The sequence below is a fragment of the Mytilus trossulus genome, chromosome 4 (genome assembly GCF_036588685.1).
Source record: "Mytilus trossulus isolate FHL-02 chromosome 4, PNRI_Mtr1.1.1.hap1, whole genome shotgun sequence".
Classification (NCBI taxonomy): domain Eukaryota; kingdom Metazoa; phylum Mollusca; class Bivalvia; order Mytilida; family Mytilidae; genus Mytilus; species Mytilus trossulus.
The window spans coordinates 94,124,678-94,152,301 of NC_086376.1; the positions used below are offsets into that span (position 1 = coordinate 94,124,678).

Here is a 27,624-nt window from a genome sequence, read left to right on the forward strand (position 1 = left end):
AATTTAAACAACACATTTATTTAGAATTTAAACAAACAAAATACAAATTTATTTAACATGTATATAAACAATAAAAATATAGAAAACTGTAAAACAACAAAAGTATAAGGGTACACAAAAATATATTCTGTTATTTTTTTTAAGCTAGATAAAAAAGAATATAGTTGACATGTTAGTACTATGGGAGTGATTAACAACCTTGACTCTCTTTGGGGGTATTGCATTGTCAGTCAACATGTTGGTAAAAATATATCAACACCATTCCAAAGATGTAATAAAAATATATCAAAAGCCATATTGAAGATCTTAGCACAAATATTTCCTGATACAATAGCTAGATGAGGCACAATAATAAGGCATTTTCAATAATGAATGCTCTTCAAATTTATAATGGATTTTGCCTTTCAACATTTTTAGTACTGGTAAGTAAATTGTTTACCAAATTTTTTTTTTTTTACTTTAGATTTATTTTCCTGCAAGTATGTGTACCTTTATCCTGAAATTTATTAGTCAGTGAAAGCATACATGATAATACATACAAACACATAAACTAACGTAAACAAAAGCACAAGTTAAAATTTACTTCCTTTATAGTAAAACCATTTCTTTGGCAAAAACATACAAAAAAATATACTATCTATGTAAAAATTCTCTATCAAATATCACAATTATGTTAGGTGTTATAAAATAAATTATCCAGTTCTCAGAAATTAAATTCTCTTTGTTAAATGAGACACCATTTTCTGTCAATTGGATTTTTTCTTAATTTGAAATACAAAATTTCTCTCCAAAACATTCTGAAGACAAAGATAATGAGTAACAATCCTCATTTCCATCCTAAAATAAGAATTAATAATGTTAAATAATCATTTATCCAAAAAAACAACCAGATAATTCATTTTACATGACCTTAGAGGTTAGTATTTGTGTGCATTCAATTTCAATATCACAGATGTGTTATAAAAAATATAATAATATAAAATTATTGCAATATATTGCATCTTATTGTATATAAAATAATCTCTTATTGCATGGAAGTAAAAAAGATAGAAAATAATTGACTAGTAAACAGAAAAAAACCTTTAGAAATGTAAAGAAAAAGCAGAACACATAACATTTGGTCTGCAATCTAGAACGTTGCTGGAAATGTACAAAAATTAAAAGTCCTGTCTATTACCAGAATTTGAGGTTAGGGGGCAGGGAGCAAGGGCCAAAAATTTCACTTAGGCAAAATAAAAGTCAGCATGTTTAATGCAAAAAAAATGGCTTTCCACCGACCCTGCTCCCTTATGATTGAAGCAAAACCAAAATTGCTTTCAGTGAAGTATACAAATTAAACACAAAGATTATCAGATTTGATATAGGGACACAGGTGTGCATGGGGACATAGATTCGACTCTTACATGTTTAATGATCATCCTTGTGTTTCATTTTAGTATAAACCAACATTTTTGGTGAAAAAAAGACCCATATATATTTAAGTTCTGTAGCATCACATTCAAAGGCAGTATACCTTATAAAAAGAACAAGTCTCAACATATTATACTCTGGAAATGAAATGAACACTTTTGAATTAAAACAAAAATTAAATGTAAGAAGATATCTTTCTTGAAATTTCCTGTGAAAATTAAAGTTTTCTCAACTGAAGATAACATCAAGAAACAAATGTGCATTCTAGCATATATGAGGGGGGATGGGACCTTTATCGGGACTCCGGGATCAGGTTTTTTTCAGCTCGGAATTTCGGGATTGACCCTTTCCAGGAATTCTTTTTTCAAATTTCGGGACCTCGGGATTTCATATTTATAAGCTCGTGATTTCCTGTTTTTAAGTCCGAGATTTAGGGATCAGGACCCCTCATATATATAGGTGGATTCATTTATTTTCTAAAGTACCAATTTTCATGGATTGTGAAAAATGAGTATTTTTGTGGATATTTCACTTTGTTCGTTAGCTGAAGTCAGCATACAAGTCTGTAGAAATATTGAAATTCGTTGTATTTTAATTCATGATTCATATTTACCCACAATTTCCACAAAAATTGGTAACCAACAAATAAAATTGATTCCACTCTACATGCTCAAGATAAAGTTTTACAGGACTACCATTTGTATTAGTAAGACTTTTTAAATCATGTAATGACACTTGAAAACTACAACAATAAGTACTGTTCTTGTGTAATTGTAATTAATCTCAAAACAATTCGTTTTTGACTTATGGGAGCAGTTACTTTTTGTTCAAATCATGTTAGTAATACACAAGGTATTATATAAAAAAATAGTCTATAACAATAGTGAGGTTTTTAGGTTAGAAAAACATTAATATAAATTCTTATAATACAAGAGGATGTAATTGTTCAATGGCCACATACAAGTGGACTGTACAATGAGATCACATAATTTGACAACCTATACCAGTTGTCTCCCTTCGTTTCATTTTCTGGCTTGAGAATGACAGAGCCACTGCCTGAACACCCAGCAATGCAGGTGTTATTTGTAATTTATGTGTGCCATCAACTATGCTGGTTAACAATTTATTCAAACGTAGTATAGCAATGTCAGCAATATCTTCTGGAACAAACACTAGATGTTTCGCATCAGATGACAAATCAACCAATGGCAGTTGGCAATGGGCCACAAAAGTAGCCAATGAGATTCCACGCCTAAAGTCCCACATGACTAATTTCTTATCTCTTGAAGATGTCAAAAGATACTTTCCTGTAAGATCAAATTTCAAACTGATTACAAAACCATCATGTTTTTTTAATTTGTAACTTAATGTGCCGTCTGCTAAAGACCAGACATATATAGTTTTAAACCCACATGAAACAATGCATTTACTATCAGGAGAAAATAAAGCTGCAACAGCAGACGACTTCTGATCAAATCTCATGAAGTACTGTCCTGACATTTTGACCACTCTAATACCTCCATCAGTGGACGCAGAGAAGGCGTATTGGTCATCAGGACTGATGTCTACAGCAGAACTGCCACTCATCATTGTGTCATTGTTCTGCATCATATCCTCCATGGCAGAATCGGTCTCATCTTCACAAGTCAGAGGTACAATCAAGGGGAAATCAAACATTGTACTCACAATCTGAAATAAAGAGGTACAATCAAGGGGAAATCAAACATTGAACTCATAATCTGAAAGAGCAATTAAGAGGTACAATCTAGGGAAGATCAAACATTGTACTCACAATCTAAACTAGAGGCTCTAAAGAGCCTGTGTTGCTCACCTTGGTCTATGTGAATATTAAACAAAGGATGCAGATGGATTCATGACAAAATTGTGTTTTGGTGATGGTGATGTGTTTGTACATCTTACTTTACTGAACATTCTTGCTGCTTACAATTATCTCTATCTATAATGAACTTGGCCCAGTAGTTTCAGTGGAAAATGTTAGTAAAAATTTACAAATTGTATGAAAATTGTTTAAAATTGACTATAAAGGACAATAACTCCTTAGGGGGTCAATTGACCAATTGGGTCATGCAGACTTATTTTAAGGTCTTACTTTGTTGTACATTATTGCTGTTTACAGTTTATCTCTATCTATAATAATATTCAAAATAATAACAAAAAACGGCAAATTTCCTTAAAATTACCAATTCAGGGGCAGCAACCTAACAACGGGTTGTCCGATCCAGCTGAAAATCTCAGGGCAGATAGATCTTGACCTGATAAACAATTTTTACCCCTGCCAGATTTGCTCTCAATGCTTTAATTGGTTTTTGAGATATAAGCCAAAAACTGCATTTTACCCCCTATGTTCTATTTTTAGCCATGGCGGCCATCTTGGTTAGATGGCCGGGCCATCGGACATATTTTTCAAACTAGATACCCAAAAGAGGATTGTGGCCAAGTTTGGATTAATTTGGCCTAGTAGTTTCAGAGGAGAAGATTTTTGTAAAAGATTACTAAGATTTATGAAAAAATTGTTAAAAATTGACTTTAAAGGGCAATAATTCCTAATGGGGTCAACTGACCATTTCGGTCATGTTGACTTATTTGTAAATCTTACTTTTCTGAACGTTATTGCTGTTTACAGTTTATCTCTATCTATAATAATATTCAAGATGATAACCAAAAACAGCAAAATTTCCTTAAAATTACCAATTCAGGGGCAGCAACCCAACAACAAGTTGTGTGATTCATCTGAAAATTTCAGGGCAGATAAATGTTGACCTGATAAACAATTTTGTCCTATGTCAGATTTGCTCTAAATGCTTTGGTTTTTGAGTTATAAGCCAAAAACTGCATTTTACCCTTATGTTCTATTTTTAGCTGTGGCGGCCATCTTGATTTGATGGCCGGGTCACCGGACACATTTTTTAAACTAGATACCCCAAAGATGATTGTGGCCAAGTTTGGTTTTATTTGGCCCAGTTGTTTCAGAGAAGAAGATTTTTGTAAAAGATTACTAAGATTTACGAAAAATGGTTAAAAATTGACTATGAAAGGCCAATAACTCCTAAAGGGGTCAACTGACCATTTCGGTCATTTGACTTATTTGTAAATCTTACTTTGCTGAACATTATTGCTGTTTACAGTTTATCTCTATGTATAATAATATTTAAGATAATAACCAAAAACAGCAAAAATTCCTTAAAATTACCAATTCAGGGGCAGCAACCCATTAACGGGTTGTCCGATTCATCTGAATATTGTGGTGCAGATAGATCTTTTGACCTTATAAACTAATTTACCCCATGTCAGATTTGCTCTAAATGCTTTGGTTTTTAAGTTATAAGCCAAAAACTGCATTTTACCCCTATGTTCTATATTTAGCCGTGGCGGCCATCTTGGTTGGTTGGCCGGGTCACGCCACACATTTTTTAAACTAGATACCCAAATGATGATTGTGGCCAAGTTTGGTTTTATTTGGCCCAGTATTTTCAGAGGAGAAGATTTTTGTAAAAGTTAACGACGGACGACGACGGATAACGGATGCCGGACGCTGGACGCCAAGTGATGAGAAAAGCTCACTTGGCCCTTTGGGCCAGATGAGCTAAAAAGCAATTCAGAGGTACAATCAAGGGGAAATCAAACAGTGTACTCACAATCTGATAAAGGGTTTCTGCTGGCGGTCGCCATTTTCGCAATTTTCGAAAAAATAATAAGTGTGGCGATTAAAATTCGTCATTGGCGAAAGAAATATATATAACGATTTATTTTCAGCCATCTTGTTTATTTACTTTTTATGGGTTTCTCTGACTTTACTGATCAGACAATACTCAGAATTTACACGTTAAGATTTTGACAGAAAATCAATAGTCCTTCAAGAATCAGCTCATTGCATTTATAGCTATCGACATCAAAGCAATAATTAATACAGGTGTTAATTGTATGATATGACAAAATGATATTGTTAAATGGTTTCTGTAACATGTCACAAAAGGGATTTATTAACCACTTTGCGATGCACGTGTCTGAAGCAAAATTTTTACACTCCCTCTCCTTCTTTTTATGATAGTCCAAAAAAGAAAACTGTTGTTATGACGAAATATGTTCAAAAGCAAGAAAAGTCTCTGATTTCAAACTTTATCATTTAACTTGCATATATTTGAGTGGGGTCTTTAAAGTCGTTTGACATACGTGTTGCAAGCATATAGTTTTACTTACTTACGATGGTCTAAAAAAGAAAACTGTTGTTATGAAGAAATCTATTCGAAACGTTGGCATGAGAGTTACCATTCAATGTAATGACTACACCTTACACGAGGGATCAATAGCAGGTGATAAAATGTTTTGTTTTGATGTAAAAACCAATTCTTATAAATTTAGGGGGGCTGGAAAAAAGAAAAATTTTAAAAGAAAAAAATATTTGTGTTACTTGGCGAAAAAATAATAAAGTCGCGAAAAAAATATATTGTTTTGGCGAAAGAGTTGGCGAAAAAAATAATTGACCCAGGGGAAACCCTGTAATAGAACATTCAAGAGGTACAATCAAGGGGAAATCAAATATTGTACTTACAATCTGAAAGAGTAATTAAGAGGTATAATCAAATAACACAAATGCTGAACAAAATCCTGACAGATGTAATTCAACCTATGCAAATTGTACAGGGCACTTAATCAAATGTGAAAAAAAGAGGCAAGAATGTACCAATATCACATTTATGTCAGAACATTTTATTTTACTCAACATAATTAGATCCTTAAATGTTTCATTTGCTTTGGATTTTTTTGTTAACCCCCCCCCCCCCCCCCCCCTCTTTTATAAAAAAGAAGATGTAGTATGATTGCCAATGAGACAACTGTCCACAAAAGAATGTGGCATGTTTAGTACTGGCCACCATTTTAAGTCAGTTTTCATGTCACAAAAGGGATTTATTAGTTGATCATTAACTATAATTTATATAGAATGTGTTTCTTCTGTCTTGAGTGCACCACAAACAGAAGAATTTAGTCTTTTATGGTTTTAAACAACTGCCCATGTGAAATTTACAATTAAAGGTGTTAAACTTTGTTTTAATATGATGCAGATCTAGTTGTCCTGCTCCTACTCAAGATAAGATATCCCTAACTAATGTTTTATTAAGTGTTACCTACCTTAGTACCAGAAGAGTTGATGGCCACCTGACTCAGTGAGTACAGAAGTGAAAACTCTTTAACCATAGAGCCTACAAAAAGTGTAAATGCCAGTATAATTAAATAAGTGTAGATTCATAGACAATATACTTCATTTGTAACAGAAAATACAAACCATGGAAAATAAAAAAAAAAATCTTGACTGCTTTGTTAGCATAACAATATACCAATGTTGAAATGACAGATAAAAACTATTATGTCTATAATCACTATTATAAGCTACTCATCGTAATGTTTTAAAATGTTTTAAGCCTTGTTTCCACATTTTTTTAATCAATAATTTACCATTTTTAATGTTGAATGCTTTCCCTTCAGCCTCCATTCCACCTTTTCCAACCACTAAAATACTGTTAGCTTCTGCTGCACAGTTCACAGCCATATTACTTGACAGTTTGTGTTTCAATTCATCTAAATAAAAAAGCAGTTTTGATTGCCAAAAGATTACATTTATGGATACATGTTATCTAATAGAAATTCATCAGTTTTCAACGATTATTGTTCACTCAAAAGGGAAGATGTTGACAACTGCTGTTAATTTATTTTCATGGGTACCAATTTTCATGGGTGGTGGAAAAATTTTAATCATTGATATTTGATATGTGATATAACCAGTCTTATTTAAAGCCTAAAAAAATTGTGCTCCATTTAACATTTCAAATTGTGGTTCACCTTTAAACAGAAAATTAATAAAAATTGGTATCCAACAAATTATAATAAATCCACATTAAGCATCATGAGCCTAGTCTTATGACAAAAACATCCTCTAATTGGTCAGTAAATATACAATGTTGATGTTAGTGCTGTGAATTCTTTACTGGATATATTTCAAGAATAAACTTTGAACTTAGTTTGGCCATTTTTGATGTAAATGATACTGTAACCCAAGATTTATCAGAACAAATCAGCTTTGAAACACTTCACCACTGTAACTCTGTCGATCTTCTCCTTAACACTGTTTATTTCTTCTGCAACTTAAATACATAATAATTGGGTCATGAGATGATGATCCCTTTCTGATACAAAGTTGTCTCATTGGCAATCGTACCCTTCTTATTCTCATACCCGTAAATTGGAGAGTCAAAGCTTACAATCATATACAAGAGGATAGTAATGCTTTTAAACGTCAGACGTCAAACGGCCAATTTCAGTTACTGTAGCTTCAAATTAGTTAAAATTTTACCGTGATTCGTCAAAATATCCTTATCATGTTTCGTCAGAGGTCTAACATAATTATCTTAATCGTCATTTTTAGAGAAAAAAATAAACGTCAAAATGAGTTGATTTTATCGTCTAAAAGAATGTGTACATTTTATCGTCATGCACCAAAAATTACTGTTAACATCTATTGGCAAGAATTTTTATCGTCATGAATGTACCCCCATTACTACCTTCTTACAACACATACATGACTGAGAATCAAGTATAATAATGTCATCCATTTCTGTGATTATAATAATTTCTTCCCCACTTTTTGACATCAGCATGTGAGTGATTGTCTTCTCATACTTCTGTTCATACAAAATTTCCCCATCATTCAGATCCTTTACCATGAATTGACCATCTGACCGTCCTACCAACACTGATCTAATGTCACTACAAAACAGAATAGATATAAATGCAAAAGTATTCTATCTCTAAAATAAGAGTTTTTCATATCACATAGGGTGAACTACCATTCCAGTTGCCAAATGCAAATACTGTGTGATAGTTGAATTAGTAAGATATCTTCCTTTATTTAGCTTCGACTGGTTCTCTGTTTAGAGCCTCGACTGGTTCTCTGTTTAGATTTAAACAGTTTGTGAGATTGTATTCTTTTAGATAAAAATGTGACCTATTACCAAAAATGACCTACTGTCACTATGAATGAACATTAGTTATCATAGTGACCATGTGGTATCTTTGTGAAACTGTCCAATAGCAAACTATATGTGAAATATTTGTTATTAAATATGTTTTAAATCTGAACTTTCTCTTTGCTTGGTGTGGTTTTTTTTTTTAAGATCATACCATTTTTTTTGCTTTATCTAAAACTTGATAATAACACAAAACTGTATTACTAACCTGGTGATTTTTACAGCTGTTGTAGAGAAAGTTTTCATATCTTTCCTGAAGTCTTCAGTAGCATTTGCTGCAGCCAGCGGGTTACCAGTCTTTAAATAAGTATCTGAGAACTCATTAACAACCCTGCTAACATCCCATACTCTAATGGTACAATCTTGTGAGGCTGAATACAATGTAGACTCATCTTTACTCAGTATCACCTGCATGATCTCCATACTGTGACCCTTCAAAGACTGACAGGGAACCACTTCTGATAATGGATCGTCTACGGTACCAGCATAAAATATATAAATTTCATTCAATGTTGTAAATTCTAAGGCAGTAACAGCAAAGATTTGATCTGTGCCAAAGAGTTTCAAGCATGTGACACCATAGCGACCACAGAATTCTGTTGTACATTCTGACACTTGTTGCCCATCTCCTATCCTGTGAATGTACCATCTCTTATCATTGTCCCCATTTGTGACCGCAGTACTTCCAAGGCCAACGGCAAAGTATTTCTCTGATGGATGAATTGATACAATATCTGCTGTGTAATGTTCCCAGTGTTGTACAGAATAGTCCTTTTCCCCTGTAGCCAGGTCCAACATGTTTATGAATTTTCCATCTGTATATCCCAATCCTCTGTACAACATCTTATTGGTTGACAAAATATGAACTAATGCATGATGTGGAAGTTTGCTTGATCCAAAGGAAAATCCTTCAGTTGTTGAAGTGTGTAGTGTTTCTAGGGTCTCCATATTTAACACTAACAATGATTTTTCAGAGAAAACAACAAGATATAGATTATCAGGGGAGATAACTAGGTAATCTGGCTTGACCTCTAACTGTACAGACCTCGTCACTGACATGGCTGTAATGTTTTGTCCAATGGTACATACATTTATCTGGGTTACTGGAAAATTAATAATAGATGAGATATTAAATAAATCATGTATTCAAAGAAATGGATTATAACAAAAAATAATTTAGCATATTGAGAAATTTAACTTTTTACCCATGATCAGTACTAAAATACTTTGAACAAATTTTTCTCTATCAAATCTAATGAAAAAGATTAATTTTGATGGCTGAATGTGCGATTTGGCATATAATGATCTTCCTAGTCAATTAAAAATAAATACTAAAAAATTCTTAGTAGACTAGATTTAGTGGTTAATAATAACAGAACCGTATAACAAATGTAACACATTACATTATAAATGTTTTCTAAAATAAATCAGAATTTACCAGTAAATTAAAGAATATTAAAGCTGGATTAAAAAATGATTCAAGTCATAAATTTGATCCATCATTACAAACTTAATGATTAAAGATGCTCTGTAAGACATTGTTCACTCTTGGGTTGCTGTCTCAATATTTCACTTCAAAAATCTTTTTACTCATACAATTAACTGACATTAAATGAATGACTTACAGCTGGAATAAACAACATATTTATCTGACACAGCCACACATTCTGATCTACTTGGAATGTTGACCACAGCAAAAGTCTCCGTTTTCACTAATTGGTCATGGCCACTTGATCCAGAGGATTTGTCATGTCCAAGTATGAGAAACCTAGAATAAAGGTAATCAGAGTTATCATGTCTAAGTATGAGAAACCTAGAATAAAGGTAATCAGAGTTATCATGTCCAAGTATGAGAAACCTAGAATAAAGGTAATCAGAGTTATCATGTCCAAGTATGAGAAACCTAGAATGAAGGTAATCAGAGTTATCATGTCCAAGTACAAGGAACCTAAAATAAAGGTAATCAGATTTATCATGTCCAAGTATGAGAAACCTAGAATAAAGGTAATCAGAGTTATCATGTCCAAGTACGAGAAACCTAGAATAAAGGTAATCAGAGTTATCATGTCCAAGTACGAGAAACCTAAAATAAAGGTAATCAGATTTATCATGTCCAAGTATGAGAAACCTAGAATAAAGGTAATCAGATTTATCATGTCCAGATACAAGAAACCTAGAATAAAGGTAATCAGAGTTATCATGTCCAAGTACGAGAAACCTAGAATAAAGGTAATCAGAGTTATCATGTCCAAGTACAAGAAACCTAGAATAAAGGTAACTAGAGTTATCATGTCCAAGTACAAGAAACCTAAAATAAAGGTAATCAGAGTTATCATGTCTAAGTATGAGAAACCTAGAATAAAGGTAATCAGATTTATCATGTCCAAGTACAAGAAACCTATAATTAAGGTAATCAGAGTTATCATGTCAAAGTATGAGAAACCTAGAATAAAGGTAATAAGGATTATCTTATGCTTACATGAAATAACACCTTTAATATAATTCAGTGTATTAAATATCATCCTTTTTCTCAGTCTTAAGCATTTTTGAAGTTAATAGAATAAACTTGAATTTTACCACAATGCTCTATTTTTCGGCATTATCATTGCCATTAGGACATTGTTTTGTTCTAAAAAAGGTCCCCAAATGATGATTGTGGCAGAGTTTGGTTCCAATTAAACCATTAGTTAAGTTTCAGAGAAGATTTTTTTTTGGGGGAAATGTTAACCAACAACAAACCATGGATGCCAAGTTTTGAGGATAACTCACTTGACCCTGCAGGTATAGATACAACATAGCTAGTGGTCTAACTAAAGCACACTATACAAACATACATTATACTACAGGAATTATATTTGTAAATCAAGGATAGCTGTTTTGTAATCTTACTTATCATTCATCACAGGGTGGTATACAGATGTTGTTCCCTTGACTTTTAACTTCTCAGAGAATGCGGCTGATCCATTGTCGTTCATATCGTAAACGGAGAGATAATCATGTTTATGATCTTTTACAGCCTCTAACACGACCAGAATATTGTTGTGTTCCTGTAGATGCATCACTCGACTGAAATCTTGACCATATTCACCTGCATTATATATAAAATTGTAGATTGAAATCTTGACCATATTCACCTGTATTATATATAAAATTGTAAGTAAATGCATATTCTCTCATTCTAGAAATAACAACAATACAATGATAATTTCATTGTTTTTATCATATATACATGTACAAGCAAAATAACTAAGAGACCCCTGTCCTCAGCTCTGAAAAATGTTTTATAAAGGAGTCTGTTTTCTTATTATTTAGTTTATATTTGGAGGATTAAGTAGGACTACTATTTTTTTTAGAACAGAATGATTTGTAAATATAAGATTATCTAAAGCAATGTCAATAAGAAGTTTTATATGATAGTATTTTATAATTAAACTGCAAAAAAAACCTTTTATCATAGCATCAGAGAAAGACATGTTTTAGAATGTTACCCTATGATCGAAGAGAAATCTCTGTCCATGTTTGACAGATTTTTTTTCAATTTAAAACATTCAGTCTGCTATGGATTCCTTTTTTTCATGGGGACCAATTTTTCGTGGATTGCATAAAAATTGATTTTTCGTGGACATGTGATTTCGTGGATTTTCAAAAGTCTGTATACAATTTAATAGAAAATCTGTAGTTCATTCAATATCTGAATTTGTGGTTCACTTCTACTGACGAAAACCATGAAAATTGATATCCATTGAATAATAATAAGTCCACAGTATACAAGAACCTAAATGCTAATGACCAAAAAAGATTACTTTTCCTCTTCTACCATCATACATGTCATAGGCAACTTCATAGGTTGTCACTTATAACAACATTACCTCCCGTGTGCCATACTTGGGCATCAATCATAGTTTTGGTATAGCCATCAGGAGGAGGGAGACATTGAGATAAGGGTAGTAATTATAACATTACCTCCAGTGTGCCATACTTGGGCATCAATCATAGTTTTGATATAGCCATCAGGAGGAGGGAGACACTGGGATAACGGCAGTAACAGAGATATATCACAAGTCTCTGACCATTCCTTGGTTTCTGTCACAAGTTTCTTTATGAACTCACTACCAGTATTGCCAAGACCCAGCTGACCTAGAATCTATTGAAATACATAAACATTTATATTCACGTTTCTTGTTTACATAAAATACATTACTTGTAGTGAATAACTATTCAAGTGTATGTCCTATGTGTTCTTTTGTGTTTCTTATGTGCTCTTTTGTATGTCCTAATGTGCTCTTTTGTATGTCCTAATGTGTTCTATTATACAACCAGTACACAAAATCACTTCACACACAGCAAAAAACACACAAATGGCAGAGAAACAAAATTCCAGTGAGGCCTTCAACACAGAGCAACAGAAAAAAAATATCACCACATTGAATTTTCAGGATGGCTCCTAAATTGGAATTTTTATGGTGAATACACTGATGTGTTCTAGTGAATACACTGATGTGTTCTAGTGAATACACTGATGTGTTCTGGTGAATACACTGATGTGTTCTGGTGAATACACTGATGTGTTTTGGTGAATACAGTGATGTGTTCTGGTGAATACACTGATGTGTTCTGGTGAAAACAGTGATTTGTTCTAGTGTATGTCCTATTTTTCTAGATTATGTGATTATGTGCTATAACATATATGCCCTTATGTGTTCTAGCGTATGTTCCTATGCATTCTAGTGTATGCCTTAATGTGTTCTAATGTATGCCCAAAATGTGTTTTGTACATAAATCACCCTATGGTTTTCTCGTCTGAATTGTTTTACATTTATGATGGCTGTACAGTTGCCTGTAGTTGTTAACTTCTACTGTGGATTCATTTATTTTCGTGGGTACCAATTTTTGTGGATTTAGGAAAACTTACATATTCGTGGATATTTAATTTCATGGTTTTGCCGTAGTCTTCATACAAGCCTACGTAAAATTTATCATTCCTTGAACATTAAATTTCATTGTTCGCCTGTGCCAACGAATTCCAGGAAAATTGGTTACCCACGAATAATAATGAATCCACAGTATGTCATTTAGTCTCTGGAAGAGATCGAGTGGCAATTGTTCCATTAGCAATCATACCCTATCTCTTTTTTATTTAGGTAAATGAATGACAACAGAGTATAAGCAATATTGTTGTAAAGTACCTGTAAAGCTAAATTAGAGCTGTCTTTCCTGATACTATCACTGCCTAATGACAACATCTGTTTAACAATCTTTATATCATTGTAGGATTCAACATCATCAATATTACCATCGGCATCCATCTCTGTCAGGGCCATCCTTAGATCTTCTATAACAGCTGATACGGATACAAACTTACATTTGGCATACAGCCATTCAAATCTACATGCTATCTCATCATGGAAATCTTTAAATAAATGACATTTAATCATTTGGTAAGGCAATTCAATCAGCTTTCTAACATTACAGCATTCCCTATGGAAATAGATTGGTTGATCTGGTACCCCTCTCTTAGACTCTGGGTAGGAGGCTTTCTTCTTTTTGTACAGTTCTAACGGTTTAGGTTTGTTGTACCACGTTCCTCTGAAGTATTCCACTAATAACTGACACATATTCTTCCCTTCTTTACCTGTCAAGTAACGTCTCTTAGCAACCTATAAAACAAACAGATACTTATTTATTGCTGATTTCAAATTCCAATGAAAATCAGGAAAAGTCAATATCAATTTGTTCAATCACAAATGCTAAGTTATTTTAACAAGAGGCTCTCAAGAGTCTGAATTGCTCACCTTAATTTTTTTGGTTAAATACTATCAATGATTATTTCGGCTTTTCAATTTATTTAAATGTTCTTTGAATCGTCCTATTTTCTTCAAAAGCAAAAAAAAAATCATTTTCTCCATGTTCTATTTTAGCCATAGAAGCTATGTTTCTTGACATACAAGGAAATAAAATATAAAATTTATACTAGATACTCTGAAACTCATTTAGCAGAGTTTGGCTGAAATTGATACAGCAGTTTCAAAGGAGAAGATTTTTTAAAGTAAGTCAACATGATGAACAAATTGAGAAAAAAGTCTTTAAAGGGCAATAACTCCTTAAGGGGTCAATTGACAATTTTGGTCAAATTGACTTATTTGTAGATCTTACTTTGCTTAACATTTTTGCTATTAACAGTTTATCTGTATCTATAATAATATTCAAGATAACCAAAAACTGCAAAATTTCTTTAAAATCATCAATTCAGGGGCATTATACCTGCAAAACCAGTTACCCGATTCAGCTGAAAATTTCAGGACAGGTAGACCTTGACCTAATAAATACTTTAACTCATATAAGCTAAAAACTGCATTTTAACCTGTGTTCTATTTTTAGCCATGACGGCCATGTTTTTTGACGAAATAGAAAATAAAACACAAACTTTATTTTATACACCCTACTGATCATTCAGTTGAAGTTTGGTTGAATTTGGTTGAGTAGTTTTAGAGGAGAAGATTTTTTAAAGTTAGCAAATATGATGAACAAATTGTAAAAAATTGTCATTAAAGGAAAATTACCTCTTAAGGGGTCAATTGACAATTTTGGTCATATAAACTTATTTGTAGATCTTACTTTGCTGATCATTTTTGCAGTTTACAGTTTATCTTTATCTATAATAATATTCAAGATAATGACCAAAAACTGCAAAATTTCCTTAAAATTACCAATTAAGTGGCAGCAACCCAACAATGGGTTGTGTCATTCATCTGAAAATTTTTACCCCATGTCAGATTTGCTCTAAATGCTTTCGTTTTTGAGATATAAGCCAAAAACTGCATTTGACCCCTATGTTCTATTTTTAGCAATGGCGACCATGTTTGTTAATAGATCAAAACTTTGGATACAATTTATAAACTAGATACCCTAAGGAACATTCAGTTAAAGTTTGGAAGTATTTGGCCTAGTAGTTTCAGAGGAGAAGATTCTTGAAATAGTTTACGACGCAAACAGACGACGACGACAGACGACGACAACAGTCGACAACAGACGACGGACGCCAAGTGATGGCATAAGCTCACATGGCTATGCCAGGTGAGCTAAAAATGAAAGTCATGATTTTAAAATGGTTCAAGAAGAATTCATCAACTACATAGTTGTTCAGAATTTTAGAACCATGTTCTTTCTAATAAATTATTATTAACACGATAATTAAGATATCATACAAAGAAATATCACTATGTTTAACCTCAATGAACTGTCTATGGTACCATCCTACTACTTTCTTGCCTCCAGATTTTTGAAATGCCATGTAATCTTTAGTATCTTTCATGAGTAGAGAAATAACGGAGGGAGGAATCCTGATATTGTCTGGATCAGGGGGTAAGTGATAGAGATATGTGTCCTGTAGGGTCTCATCGTCCAATGAAAGTAGGTCTTCTAGTTCTGTGTGACTCAATCCCTCATGTGATGCACTCAAAAACCCTAAAAATAAAAGTTTTATCAAATAAAATTATCAAAATCAACTATTGCTTATTCATAAAGAAAAATAAATTATATACTTATAGATTAGCATTGACCATCTCAATGTGATTGATTTTCTGGCTGTGACTGTGGAAGTGAGAAAAGCAATCGAGTTGAGATGACCAATAATAATCTGTCTATCGCCTTTTTTACCTATGATGACGTTGTTATTAGTTAATTTCTTTGGCAACAGGCACATGAGCCCTTTGTTTCTAGCAATATTTTTATTGGTAGGAACTGAAATACTTGTATCTGTGTATAAATCAAAGAACAAATGAACTGTCAGAACACCTAACTAAATTTCTAATTTTTGTCAAATACACTTACCAAAAGTTTTTTCTACAACTTCAGTGCCATTTTTCTTCTCCAGATAATCAAAGAACATATCAATGGCTGCTTGAACATTTGGTCCCACTTTAAAATCCCTTACATCTGTTCCTGACCTCCATAGTATAGCTCTGTCTGCCAGGAGCTTCACATATAGTGGTCTAGCACACTTTACAAACAATTCCATTAAATGTCGATGTTGAGGTTTTGTCAATCTTCTTTTATTTAGCTGACAAATTTTTGTTATCACATCATCTGAAGTATTCATTGAAAGTACAGGTATTTCTATAAACTGCGGCTCAATAATTAATCTATTACGAATGTTTTGTAGGCATCCATTAGTTTCTGGTAACATAGATACTATTAAATGAATGTTTGTTGGAAGTTTGAGAGGAAGCCAATTCATTAGATGAGCACGATCATGGCTCCTCAGCTGGTCAATTGAGTCCAGGAGAATCACTAATGTTTGTGAGGGGTCATAGTTGTTGAGCATTGATTCAAAGAGTTGAGTGAGGTAGAGAAAATCTCCTCCAAGGTCTACAAATGATGGTAAAGTCTTGTTAACTATTTTGAGTATTTGTCTGAGAACACTACATAAGACATCTTTTAATGACGAAGAATTGCCAGAAGTCCCCAGAAATCTGACAATCACAGAACTCCCTGGAAACCATTCTTTTGACAACTTGGCAACTTTTGCCATGATAGATGTTTTTCCCGAACCAGATTCTCCATGTAAAATCACAGGATGTGAGTACTCTTTCAGCTCGCATTTCTTTATCATTTCTAGTTTCATGTTCTTTTCTGGGTCAGAATCAACATCCCTGTCCATGTCACCATTGGCATAGATGATACCTCTTTCTTTATAAAGAGCTATTTTACTCTTCACTTCTTCAAAATAAGGATCTGATTTTTCTGTAGCTTGGTCATTTTCTGCTTCATTTTCTATATTATTCTCCAGGGTATCATCATTACCAATATCCTCCATTCCACCTGACTCCAAACTCTCATCTTCCGACTCCATACTCTCATCTTCCTTCTGTGACAAATTGCTATCATCTGGACCACCATGAACTGTGATCATTCTCTGTCTGATTTCCTCAAGAATTTCCTCGCGTCCACAAAAACTTTCTAATCTCTTCTGACCAAAATGTAAATGATGCAGAACTTCTTCATACAGTTCATCATCTTCTCTATTTCCAATTTTCTTTTTCAGAGTATAATCTACCATTTTGATCATGTTTTCCTCAAAATGTTTCCCTAGATTTATAAGATACTCCATATGATCAGGATCTTCAGGGTCTACTCCATTTGGAGTCCAATACAATGTGTCCTTCTTTATCTCATCTGGAAGAAGGACAGGCTGTATTTTGGCTATTTTTAGACGTTCTCGTAAATCTTTAGCTTCTTGGTCTATGGCAGTGTCGTCTTTTACTAAGTCAATAAATCTTTCTACAATAAAAAAATAAATAAAAGTGTTTTATAATTTAAAATCATGTTTCATTTCTAACTCACTTTTACACCAATTTTTTTCTTCTTTTTTTTGTCAAAAGTTTACACCATATGTGCAAAACTTATTTACCTTAATAACTGGATGAATCAATGAAATACTTTGACTTGAAATCAGTGATATATACAGGTAAATAGTTCGGAGTAAAATAAACATAATGAATCTTAGTTGTGATATCACCATGGAAACCTTTCATACTATGATTATGTTTATGTTATGATCAGGTTATGATTAAGTCCCTCTCCTGAAACTTTGGTAAATGGATCCATCATTTATGAATATAATGCTGAGCCATCTACCAGTAGACAAATGAAATGCCCAATTTTGGACTTCCAAAAAGCCGAAATAGAAAATATATGTTTACATTCAACTATATGTGCTATAAACATACCTGGGATCTTCTATAAGTTGATTAATGACTTAAAAGATTGCTGCACAATCAGCACATGGCATTTTCTAAATTTAAACGTAATCTTTGTAAAGGCAATTTTAAATTGGATTCAGCCAGTTTCAACTGCTTCCAATGGTAATCGCTACCTTTTGAAATTGAAACTCTATTTTAATCTGCCAAGGGTGGTGAGGAGGGGACTGGGTAATAACCATTGGCTAGTGAAGATAGGACACCTTTGAAAAACTTTCAGGTTGAAGAACTGCATTAAAGGGTTCTCTCAGAAAACATTGTCATGTCAAATGCTAACAAGATGTTACATGAATTTAGATTTTAAATATTAAAGCTATTATGGATAAACATTAGCTAAATATTTATACAAACACTTATATATGGTGGTACCAAACAATTTGACTAAAATAAATATGGCTCATTTAATTTTCATAAAAATGTTGACAAAATATTGACTTTGAACTTTGAATAAATATAAAAATTTCAAAAACCTTGAACCACACACTTTATTGGAAAAATTTCATTTGATATTTAGCAGTTTAACAAACACTGCTTTTGATCATTTCCTTAACAAAATATTGTGATTGATAACGTTTGGCTGATTTTTACAGAGTTATCTCCCTGTAGTGTTAGGTACCACCTTAAACCAAAACTGATTAACAATACCAACATACTTGCAATCTTGTCTTGTATATATATATTCTCAAAGTTTCTGATGTAAGCAAGCACTCTGTTTCTGATGGAATCACTTTCTATAATGCCTTTAGTTGCCTCTGCTTCAGTCACTAAAATCAGATAATTTATAAAGCTAAGATTTAAAATGTAGTATGACTGTTATAACCAAACATTGAAACAATAAACTTTCAAAACATTATAAAAAAATCCACAGGCAATAAAACCTAAATAAAAATAACGGTAGATCATATTTGCTTTTTACTTAAAATAATGTTGTTTCAATGATAAAACTAACATTTCAATTACAATATAAGTGAAAGTTTGTTTCAAAAATTGAATCATCATTTTATAAATAGTAATGTGATTACCACGAAAATTAATGGATCTCACAAAAAAGAAAATTGAACAAACTCCCATAAAAAAATCAATCATGGATATGACATCAACATACCTGAATAAAAATATTTCAATCTTTGATCTTTAGTTATACGATTTTCTTCATAAGCCTGATCAGCAGCCTTCCTTAAATACTGGGTCAATTTCTCAATTATGCTATCCCATTCCCTTCTTTCCTAAATGATTTTACAAAACATGAAAAATGTTAAATTTTACATATATAATAATAATTATGGTTTCTTTTAACATGTTTAAGTAATTTACTGACCTACTTTTGCAGCACTATTCAATGATTGACCTACTTTTGTTACACTGATTAAATAATTTGCCTACTTTTTTACATGCTTTTGTAACACTTATTCAATGATTGACCTACTGTTGTAACACTTATTCAATGATTGACCTACTTTTGTGACACTGATTCAATGATTGATCTACTTTTGCAACACTATTCAATGACTGACCTACTTTTGTGACACAGATTCAATGATTGACCTGCTTTTGTACCATTTATATACAATACAGAATCTGGTATGCATTGGCTCTTTGTATTGATCTTTCCATGGCATTTCATTTTTCATAACTGTTATTTCTTTTCTCCTGGTATCTTATATTGTTGTTATGACCTGATCAAAGAAATGTGGCAATCCTTAAACTATAACAATACAAACCTTTTCTCTCTCCGTGGATTTCTTTGGATCATCATTATTATAGTTTGGTAGGATATCAGTGATTGGTAGAAGATAATACACGGCAGGTTCAGCATTGTCATCACGTTTGTACCACTGATTCATCAGGACTGTGTCACAGCCAACCTTCATAGCTGTACGGTACAGTATCTTGTACTCATTAGCTTCAATCTCTCTAGGTATTGATCTAGAACCATACTTGTCACCAAGAAATAACTAAAATACAATTATAAATAAAGTGCAGGAAAAATATAAATTATAACAAATCCTAATATTTGATTGTAAACATTTTTACTTTCTTTTGCCATGAAACTACAAAAAAGAAAATCCAATTTTTATTTAAATTTGAGTTTTACTTGTTTGTTGCCTAGGGAATATATTAACAATGTACTGTAAATTAAGATATTCCAGCAATGTTTTTATTTAAGCATTAAAGAAAGGGGGCAGGACCTTTGTCAGGACTTGAGGATTGTGTGTTTTTAAGCTCAGGATTTTGGTATTAACCCTTTCAAGATCCAGAATTTCTTTTTTTCAAATTTCGGGATGTCAGGATTCGTCATTTTTTAAATTCGGGACCTCAGGATTTCATGACCCCTCAACCCCCTCCCCCCCCCATCAAATAAACTTGCATTTTGAAACTTTTTATATAAATTAAACATGGTTTTTCTTGATGTTGCAAAATTAAGATAGCACTTTAGTTTAAATGACAAAATCACAATAATAAATGCACTCAATAATTTCTGAATTTACAGTAAAGTGTGAACAAGAAGAAATCATCATAGGACCCCACATATTTTGTTCTTGGGGGAAAAAAAGATGAAGTTGTTGATTGAATTTACTACCAAGGAAATAACTTACAACAAAGTATGGTCCTCTAGACATTAGTTTACATATTTCTACTTCTTCTAATACTATATCATTGGTGCTGTGGTCTATGGAAGCTTCATCTCTTACTCCCCACCGATAATCAATTATCTACAATATGATACACACCATGTTTATATATGTGGCACAATGTAGACTATCAAATATATCTACAATATGAAAATAAGAAGAAATTGTATGATTGCCAATGTCAGAGACAATTCTTCACCAAAAAGACAAAATGACTTAGAAGCTAGCAATTGCAGGTCACAACATGGCCTTCAACAATGAGCAAACATTCCACAAGCAAGCGTTTAACAATATACTTACTTTTTTTTCAAGTTACAGTACGTACTGGTCAAATGTTATAAGTTGTTTGTAATATCTGATAACAAATAAAAAAACAGTACTATTTTCATATCAGTACTCACCATACTGAAGGGAGAAATCATAAGACCTTTTCACCTTTTAAAGTTTGATCCCTACAGGTTGAGTGCATGTAGAAAACATGTGACCTTTAATTCTTATTCTATATTACACATTCAGTTCCTTGATGATTATTGCTAATTTGGGGCAATATTGACACACTTGAAAATAAATAAAAGAATATGATTGAAAAATATTGTTTTGGCTGGCAAATGAAACAATTTTGTTGTCAAACATTACCAAAAGATCAAGATGTAATTCATGGTTTGCCAGGGGTCAGCAGCTGAAATTAAATTAAAAATTAAAGCTGAATTCTGAATAGTTAATTACCATAAAGTATTCTTTCCCAGATCCTAAAAATAATTATTAAATTAATTTGAAAAGCCTTGAAAAATATAATTCATGAATTCCCACAAAACTACAGGCCAAATTATTACATCCCAAATAGGGTCCTTTCACCCCTGTTTGAAAGGATTTTTTTAACAAAACTCACCTGGAAATCTAAATTTTTCTTCAAGCAGTATTGACGAATTCTTGGTACACTGTTCTTCATCAAGTAATTCCTGTCTACTGTCATGTCTGCAAATACAAAGCAAATAAAAGTTAGTCACAAAATTGTCTGTCATGCGTGCAATTACAGGGTAGATAATAAGTTATAAAAATGGTTTGCACCTTTATATATTCTGTGTTTAAAATCATAACTTGTCACCTAGAGGTGTCATATCAATATTTTTTCTGGACCAATCATGGGGAGAGGGAGAATTCTACTCCAACCTGCTTGATTATAGTGGGTTTGACTATATACATTGTAGATATATCTGAGTATCTCTATCTCTGTTGTGTTCATAGAACAATTCTATTTTTTATCAGATATTTATGTGTATTTTTACATTTGTTACATAACTCACATAGTTTGAGTTTAGATCCTGTCATACGGACTCACAGGGTGCTTGTTCATATAAGTGCCATTCTTTCAACCAGGACCTCATTAACAGAATATCAGATTACACTGCTGGAGAATTTTACCAGGAGGTTTATACATTTACAATACATGTTCCTTTTTAACACTGTATAAAAGGTGGGTTTGGTGGAATCCAGGTCCGTTCCCCCTGATTCACGTTCTCCCTAGAACCTGTTTGCCCTGATACCTCTTCTCCCATTATTTTTATCAATTCCAAGTTAACTAGTTTATCAAAACAAAATTTTGTTTCTATTACTAATGTAACCAAGTCATTAACAGTAAAAATATATTTTATTAAGTAATTACAAAGTCAAGAGAGATTCTAAAGTTCGAATGTTCGAATGTTCACTAACTGTCTTTAAAGTTGAATAGTTCAAATGTTCAATATCTCACACGGGCACGTAATCGTATAATGGTATAACTTCAGTCCTTATGGAATACGTTCGGATATTAAGCACATGAGTTTCAGCCTACCCACAAGGGGGAGACCTTGGCGGAATCTCTGGTACCAAAACTTGTACCAAGCTGTCCTCCTTCAAGTCCAAAGCTGGATCTTATATAGTCCAGTAGTCCATTAACAACCGTTCATAGCTGATGGCCGGTTACTTAATAGTCTAGATGTTAGATAATACTAGTCTGTGGTTAATTGTCAAACTCATAATGCAATTAACCCCTAAAGGATACATGTTATTTCACAGTAGATATGGTCATTTATTGGCTGCAATGCATATGTCTATAATATTGGAACAGATCGTTATTACATGTACGTGTCCAAAGCATACATGATTGTCATTGAATTGTTTAATTCCTTTTTAATAAATTTCCTAATTAATACTCCTTGATAATTAATGATATGAAACACAATTGTGTAACATTTGCCTTCCTCCAAAATAAAACGAAAGTTCAATAAAATACAGTAGTTTTTCTTCCTGTAGGTTATTGTGATAGTTCATTGCAAAGTTCCCGGTAACCATCACCACACATCTAAAGTTTATAAATTTCCATAAGTCCAATATCTGGATATATATTTACACACAGTTCATTTGAATCATCAGTAAATAGTTCGAACAATATAGTTCATGTTTTATTTCCGTCACCATCATAGTATAAAGTTCATCAACTGCTGGAAAGGGCGCAAATCTTTGTACAAGTGTCGTCATCATCATCTCCATTACGTAGTATTTGACGCATCTAGCTGGTTGGTTCGTCCTTCTTTAGAGGCTGTTAACATCGGCATTTGGTTAAGTTTTGTCCTTGACCAATGGCGCGGAGAAAGACATCTCTCTGTTATCAGTAACATCTATTCCAACCAATTGTGTTGACACCATTTCTTTTTTATACCAATTGTTAGTGGCATTAGAACCAGAACTCACAACATTCTTTTTGGCTAACCAAGATATATTCTCAATTAATTAACAGTACAAAAATATGGCTATTCCAATGAAGATCGCACCTAACCCATCTGATAAACTTATCTAAATTTGGAAAAACTAAAAACTTGTTAACTTCCCTTATTACATTGGTTGCAATAAATTACATTGATTTCCCAGTAAAATAAAAACTGATAATTTCACGTGGTTATTTCACTCTCTGACGTCATACAACAATAGACGTTGTCAAGACGTCGATAATGTCGGATCAAAACAAATTGTGAATGCGTAGGAAAAATATATAGTTCCTTACATTTTCTACATTGATTTCATAAAAAAAACCAACATTATAGCCAATGTAATAAAAAGTATAACTAATCGCCGTATTTGAATATAAAAAATAAGACAACTTGTGACCGAACGCCGCTATGGATTAATGCGCACTCGTTTAATCCATGCGTCGTTCGGTCACGAGTTGTCTTATTTTTTATATTCAAATACAGCGGTTAGTTATACTATAATTAATTTCCTATTTTTTATTTATCAATCAGATAATTGACAGTTTGGTAGCTCGCCTTAAGTTCCAAAAGTTATCTAAGCCTAGCAAAATTAAGTTTTCACAATTTCTACGTATATAAATCATTACGTTCTTTTTTTTTATATCAAATTATCTATTTAAAACAATACGTTCTTTTTTATATCAATTTATGTATTTAAAACAAATAAGTTCTGTTTTATATCAAATTATCTATTTAAAACAAAAAAGTAAAAGGGGAAAACGGTCGTATACAACTTCTACAAGTTTTTAATATCCTACATATTAAAAACAAATATATGTTTATTAACACAAGACATAAAAAAAAAAAATAGATTTCAAAATTCACAAATTAAAAACAAAATATAATTTGATCCTTTTCTATTTACCCCTACACCTATAACAAATAATATATACTGAATATTATATGTGTTACTTTGTTCCAAATTGTAATATTTTTACAGTTATAATTATTTTTTTTTGCTTCATTAATTAATCTTAACGTTAAATATAGACCAAAAAATTAACAACTTTTAAGATTCCATTAATAAAATGTTAACTACCTCTTGCGCAATTTGTTACTGACTCTACATTTCATATTTGACAACAAAAACACCTTATTGCGAAAAAATGTCGTTCTCTGTAATGTATTACATTTTTCTAAAATTAGTATATAGTTTCCTTATCATACTATTTCCTTTCTTTTTTATATATCTATATTTTTCATTTGTTTTAAAATTTCAAACCTACTGCCTTTCCCTTTTATACATTTCAATACGACTTAGTTTTTATATGATATAAACATTTAAAACTTAACTGACCTCTTAAAAACTAAAACAATCAATTTTATTTGAATGTTAGTTTTCCTGATCTATTTCACTTAAATTTTGTCATTAAGTTCTGAAGTTCTTCATGTTCTTATGTCTCTTATTTTTTTTTTTTTTACAAATATCAGTCTACTACAACAATACTAGTAAATCCCTAAGGGCAACCATGTTTTTCTTTAATGTGCTACTTTATGAAGATACTTCTCTTAATCTATTAACAATATGTAAATATGGCGTAATCTAACACCATAAACAACTTGCACCATTTAATAACTTAACATCACTTATGTTAATCAGCCGAAGAAGGGGTTGGAATCTAAAATTATAGACTATTTGTTTTCTCTAAACAAATGTGCGTTAACACTATCCAACTGCGCAAACCATATAGCCAATGGCTATTACACGCAAACAATGTATCCTCAAAGTACCCTTAACTTCATCTACCAAAGGTTCTTAATCAACCTTAATTTACACTGGTGCTCTACTTATTTTACGTAAAATACATATTTTCTAGAATAATTGAATGTATCTTCAAAAAAAACAACCCATAAAAACTATGATCAAAACAAAAACCCAAAATACCTCCAAAAAATGATATTGTATCAGACATATTTACTCTTTTTAAACATATTTACTCTAAACGAAAAACTAGCTTCTTACTTTCTAAAAAAAATTACATTTTACTCTTTTTAAAAATCATTTACCTTATGATATCTATTGAATTTACACTAATCTATCAAAGACAAGTATTTCAACAATCAGTGAGAAGTATTATGTCATTGAACATTTGTTTTCAGAAATTCCAAGGATAGATAGTGAGTCTGATACCATAAAATTATCCAAATAAGTTTATTAAATTTGTATGCCTGAAATATAGATATTTCTTTTTAAAAAGAAGGGTGAACAAACCCAGGGCCAACTGACCTAGGACGAACATGTAATTAGGGCAAACAGACCCGATAAGGACGGGGGCACTTGAATAATCTGTTTCAGTTTCCTAGCAGTAAAAAAATAAACTTTAATCTGAGACAAGACAAAATCAATCAACTAAATTTACAAGGAAAAAAACCCTGTATACAACCATTAATCAGTTAATATCTATTATAATATACATGAGGGGGGATAGGACCTTTATCCGGACTCCGGGATTGGGTGTTTTTAAGCTTGGAATTTCGGGATTGAACCTTTCGGGATCCGGGAATCCTTTTTTTTTTATTTCGGGACGTCAGGATTTACTTTATTCAAATTCGGGACCTCAGGATTTCGTTTTTTAAAGTCCAGGATTTCGGGATCAGAACCCCTCCTATCCCCCCTCATACATCTATCTATAATACATGTAAATTTCAAGCACCACAATGCTCATGTTATCATGGTCAGTGGCAGACCCCAAGGGGTTTTCTAGGGTTGGAACCCACCTTTTTGGGGGCAGATCAATGCATTTGAATGGTTGGATATATAGTTGGAACACCCCCCCCTTTTTTTAAATTGCTGGATCTGCCCTTGCATTGTTATTACATCACTATAACATGATGACATGATACGAGTAAACGTCAACCATTCCTTCTTTTTTTCTTTGCTTATTTTTAAAAATAGTAAACAAAAATACCAGTGAAAGTTGAACTAAAGAACACACGAACAACCGTGTTCTCCATTTCTGGGAGGTCCCCATAACTTCCATTGAGGACTTCTTTCTGTGTCGCTTTATCACCCATTGTTAAAGGTGATTATATTCAAAGGTCTAAATATCTTTTTTCTCCCATGACAAAGGACTTATCAGCATTTAAATGCCCATTTTCTAAAACAATAATATTATGTATTTTTTGGTCTCCAATCAAACATCAAAAGTAAATGTCAAGTCGAGTTCCGTCTAGCTAATACTCCGGAAATACATTTTTAAATTTTATAACAAGTGTGGACACAGATAAGTGTGGATAGTATGTTTGACGGTTTGACAGTGTAACTGTTTTCTGACTTTATTGATTTCACTGTATAGTTTTAGGTTGAACTGTTGGGCACAGTAACAGGCTGCTTGAAGCAGTGTCTTTTATTTAATATTGAGTTTTAATGTTAAGTATACATAAGAAGACGTGGTATGAGTGCCAATGAGATAACTCTCCATCCAAGTCAAAATTTGTAAAAGATACCATTATAGGTCAACCAAGAATGTCTTGGAGGAGACAATACTATCAGTGCTGACCGTTCATAAATTTTATCATATGTAGTTAGTCTACACATTGCTTTTAATATGTCAATGTAACTGAGTGTTTTTAAAATAAAGCATATTATATTGTAATGCAAATGTAATATCAAATCTACATATTGACCAACGTACTATGAGTGCACTGCTTCTTATCATATGTAGCTAGTCTACACATTGCTTTTAATATGTCAATGTAACTGAGTGTTTTTAAAATAAAGCATATTATATTGTAATGGTAATGTAATATCAAATCTACATATTGACCAACGTACCCGTCGGAAACCAGGTTGAAAAAGAACAAAGAATCGAAGCTCTTTGTTAGAGAAGGCGATAAATGTTTACTGTATTGTTTACTATAGTGACAAGATTTTTAAAAGTTAATAGAAACAAACAAAATTGCAATTTTCTTCTCAATAAAAAGGTGTTTTATTTTAAAAACACCATTTGTATAAGTTTACAATTTATCTAGTTCATAGTTAAGCATAACAATTAGA

The 27,624-nt window shown here is 32.3% G+C and overlaps 1 protein-coding gene across 1 annotated transcript; it reads right to left on the bottom strand.

Moving 5' to 3' along the window:
* Positions 1-26,792, bottom strand: LOC134716369 (uncharacterized). Its single transcript, XM_063579334.1, has 17 exons — positions 26,537-26,792; positions 21,731-21,816; positions 20,806-20,922; positions 19,930-20,163; positions 19,314-19,434; positions 18,862-18,972; positions 16,281-17,729; positions 15,679-15,914; positions 13,637-14,107; positions 12,414-12,594; positions 11,340-11,538; positions 10,076-10,218; positions 8,659-9,553; positions 8,003-8,190; positions 6,883-7,005; positions 6,559-6,629; positions 1-3,099 (listed from the first exon to the last, which is right to left on the bottom strand). The coding sequence occupies exons 1-17, from the start codon at positions 26,640-26,642 to the stop codon at positions 2,392-2,394; spliced, it is 5,439 nt and encodes a 1,812-aa protein (XP_063435404.1). The 5' UTR covers positions 26,643-26,792; the 3' UTR covers positions 1-2,391.
* Between the last annotated feature and the right edge of the window lie 832 nt (positions 26,793-27,624).

Excerpts from the sequence above, each read along its gene's own strand:
- LOC134716369 (XM_063579334.1), bottom strand. The coding sequence starts at position 26,642 with ATGGGTGATAAAGCGACACAGAAAGAAGTCCTCAATGGAAGTTATGGG. Across the intron at positions 20,164-20,805 it reads CTAGAGGACCATACTTTGTT|TTATTTCTTGGTGACAAGTA; the intron begins GTAAGTTATTTC and ends ATTGTATTTTAG. Across the intron at positions 15,915-16,280 it reads AGTTGTAGAAAAAACTTTTG|GGTTTTTGAGTGCATCACAT; the intron begins GTAAGTGTATTT and ends TTTTATTTTTAG.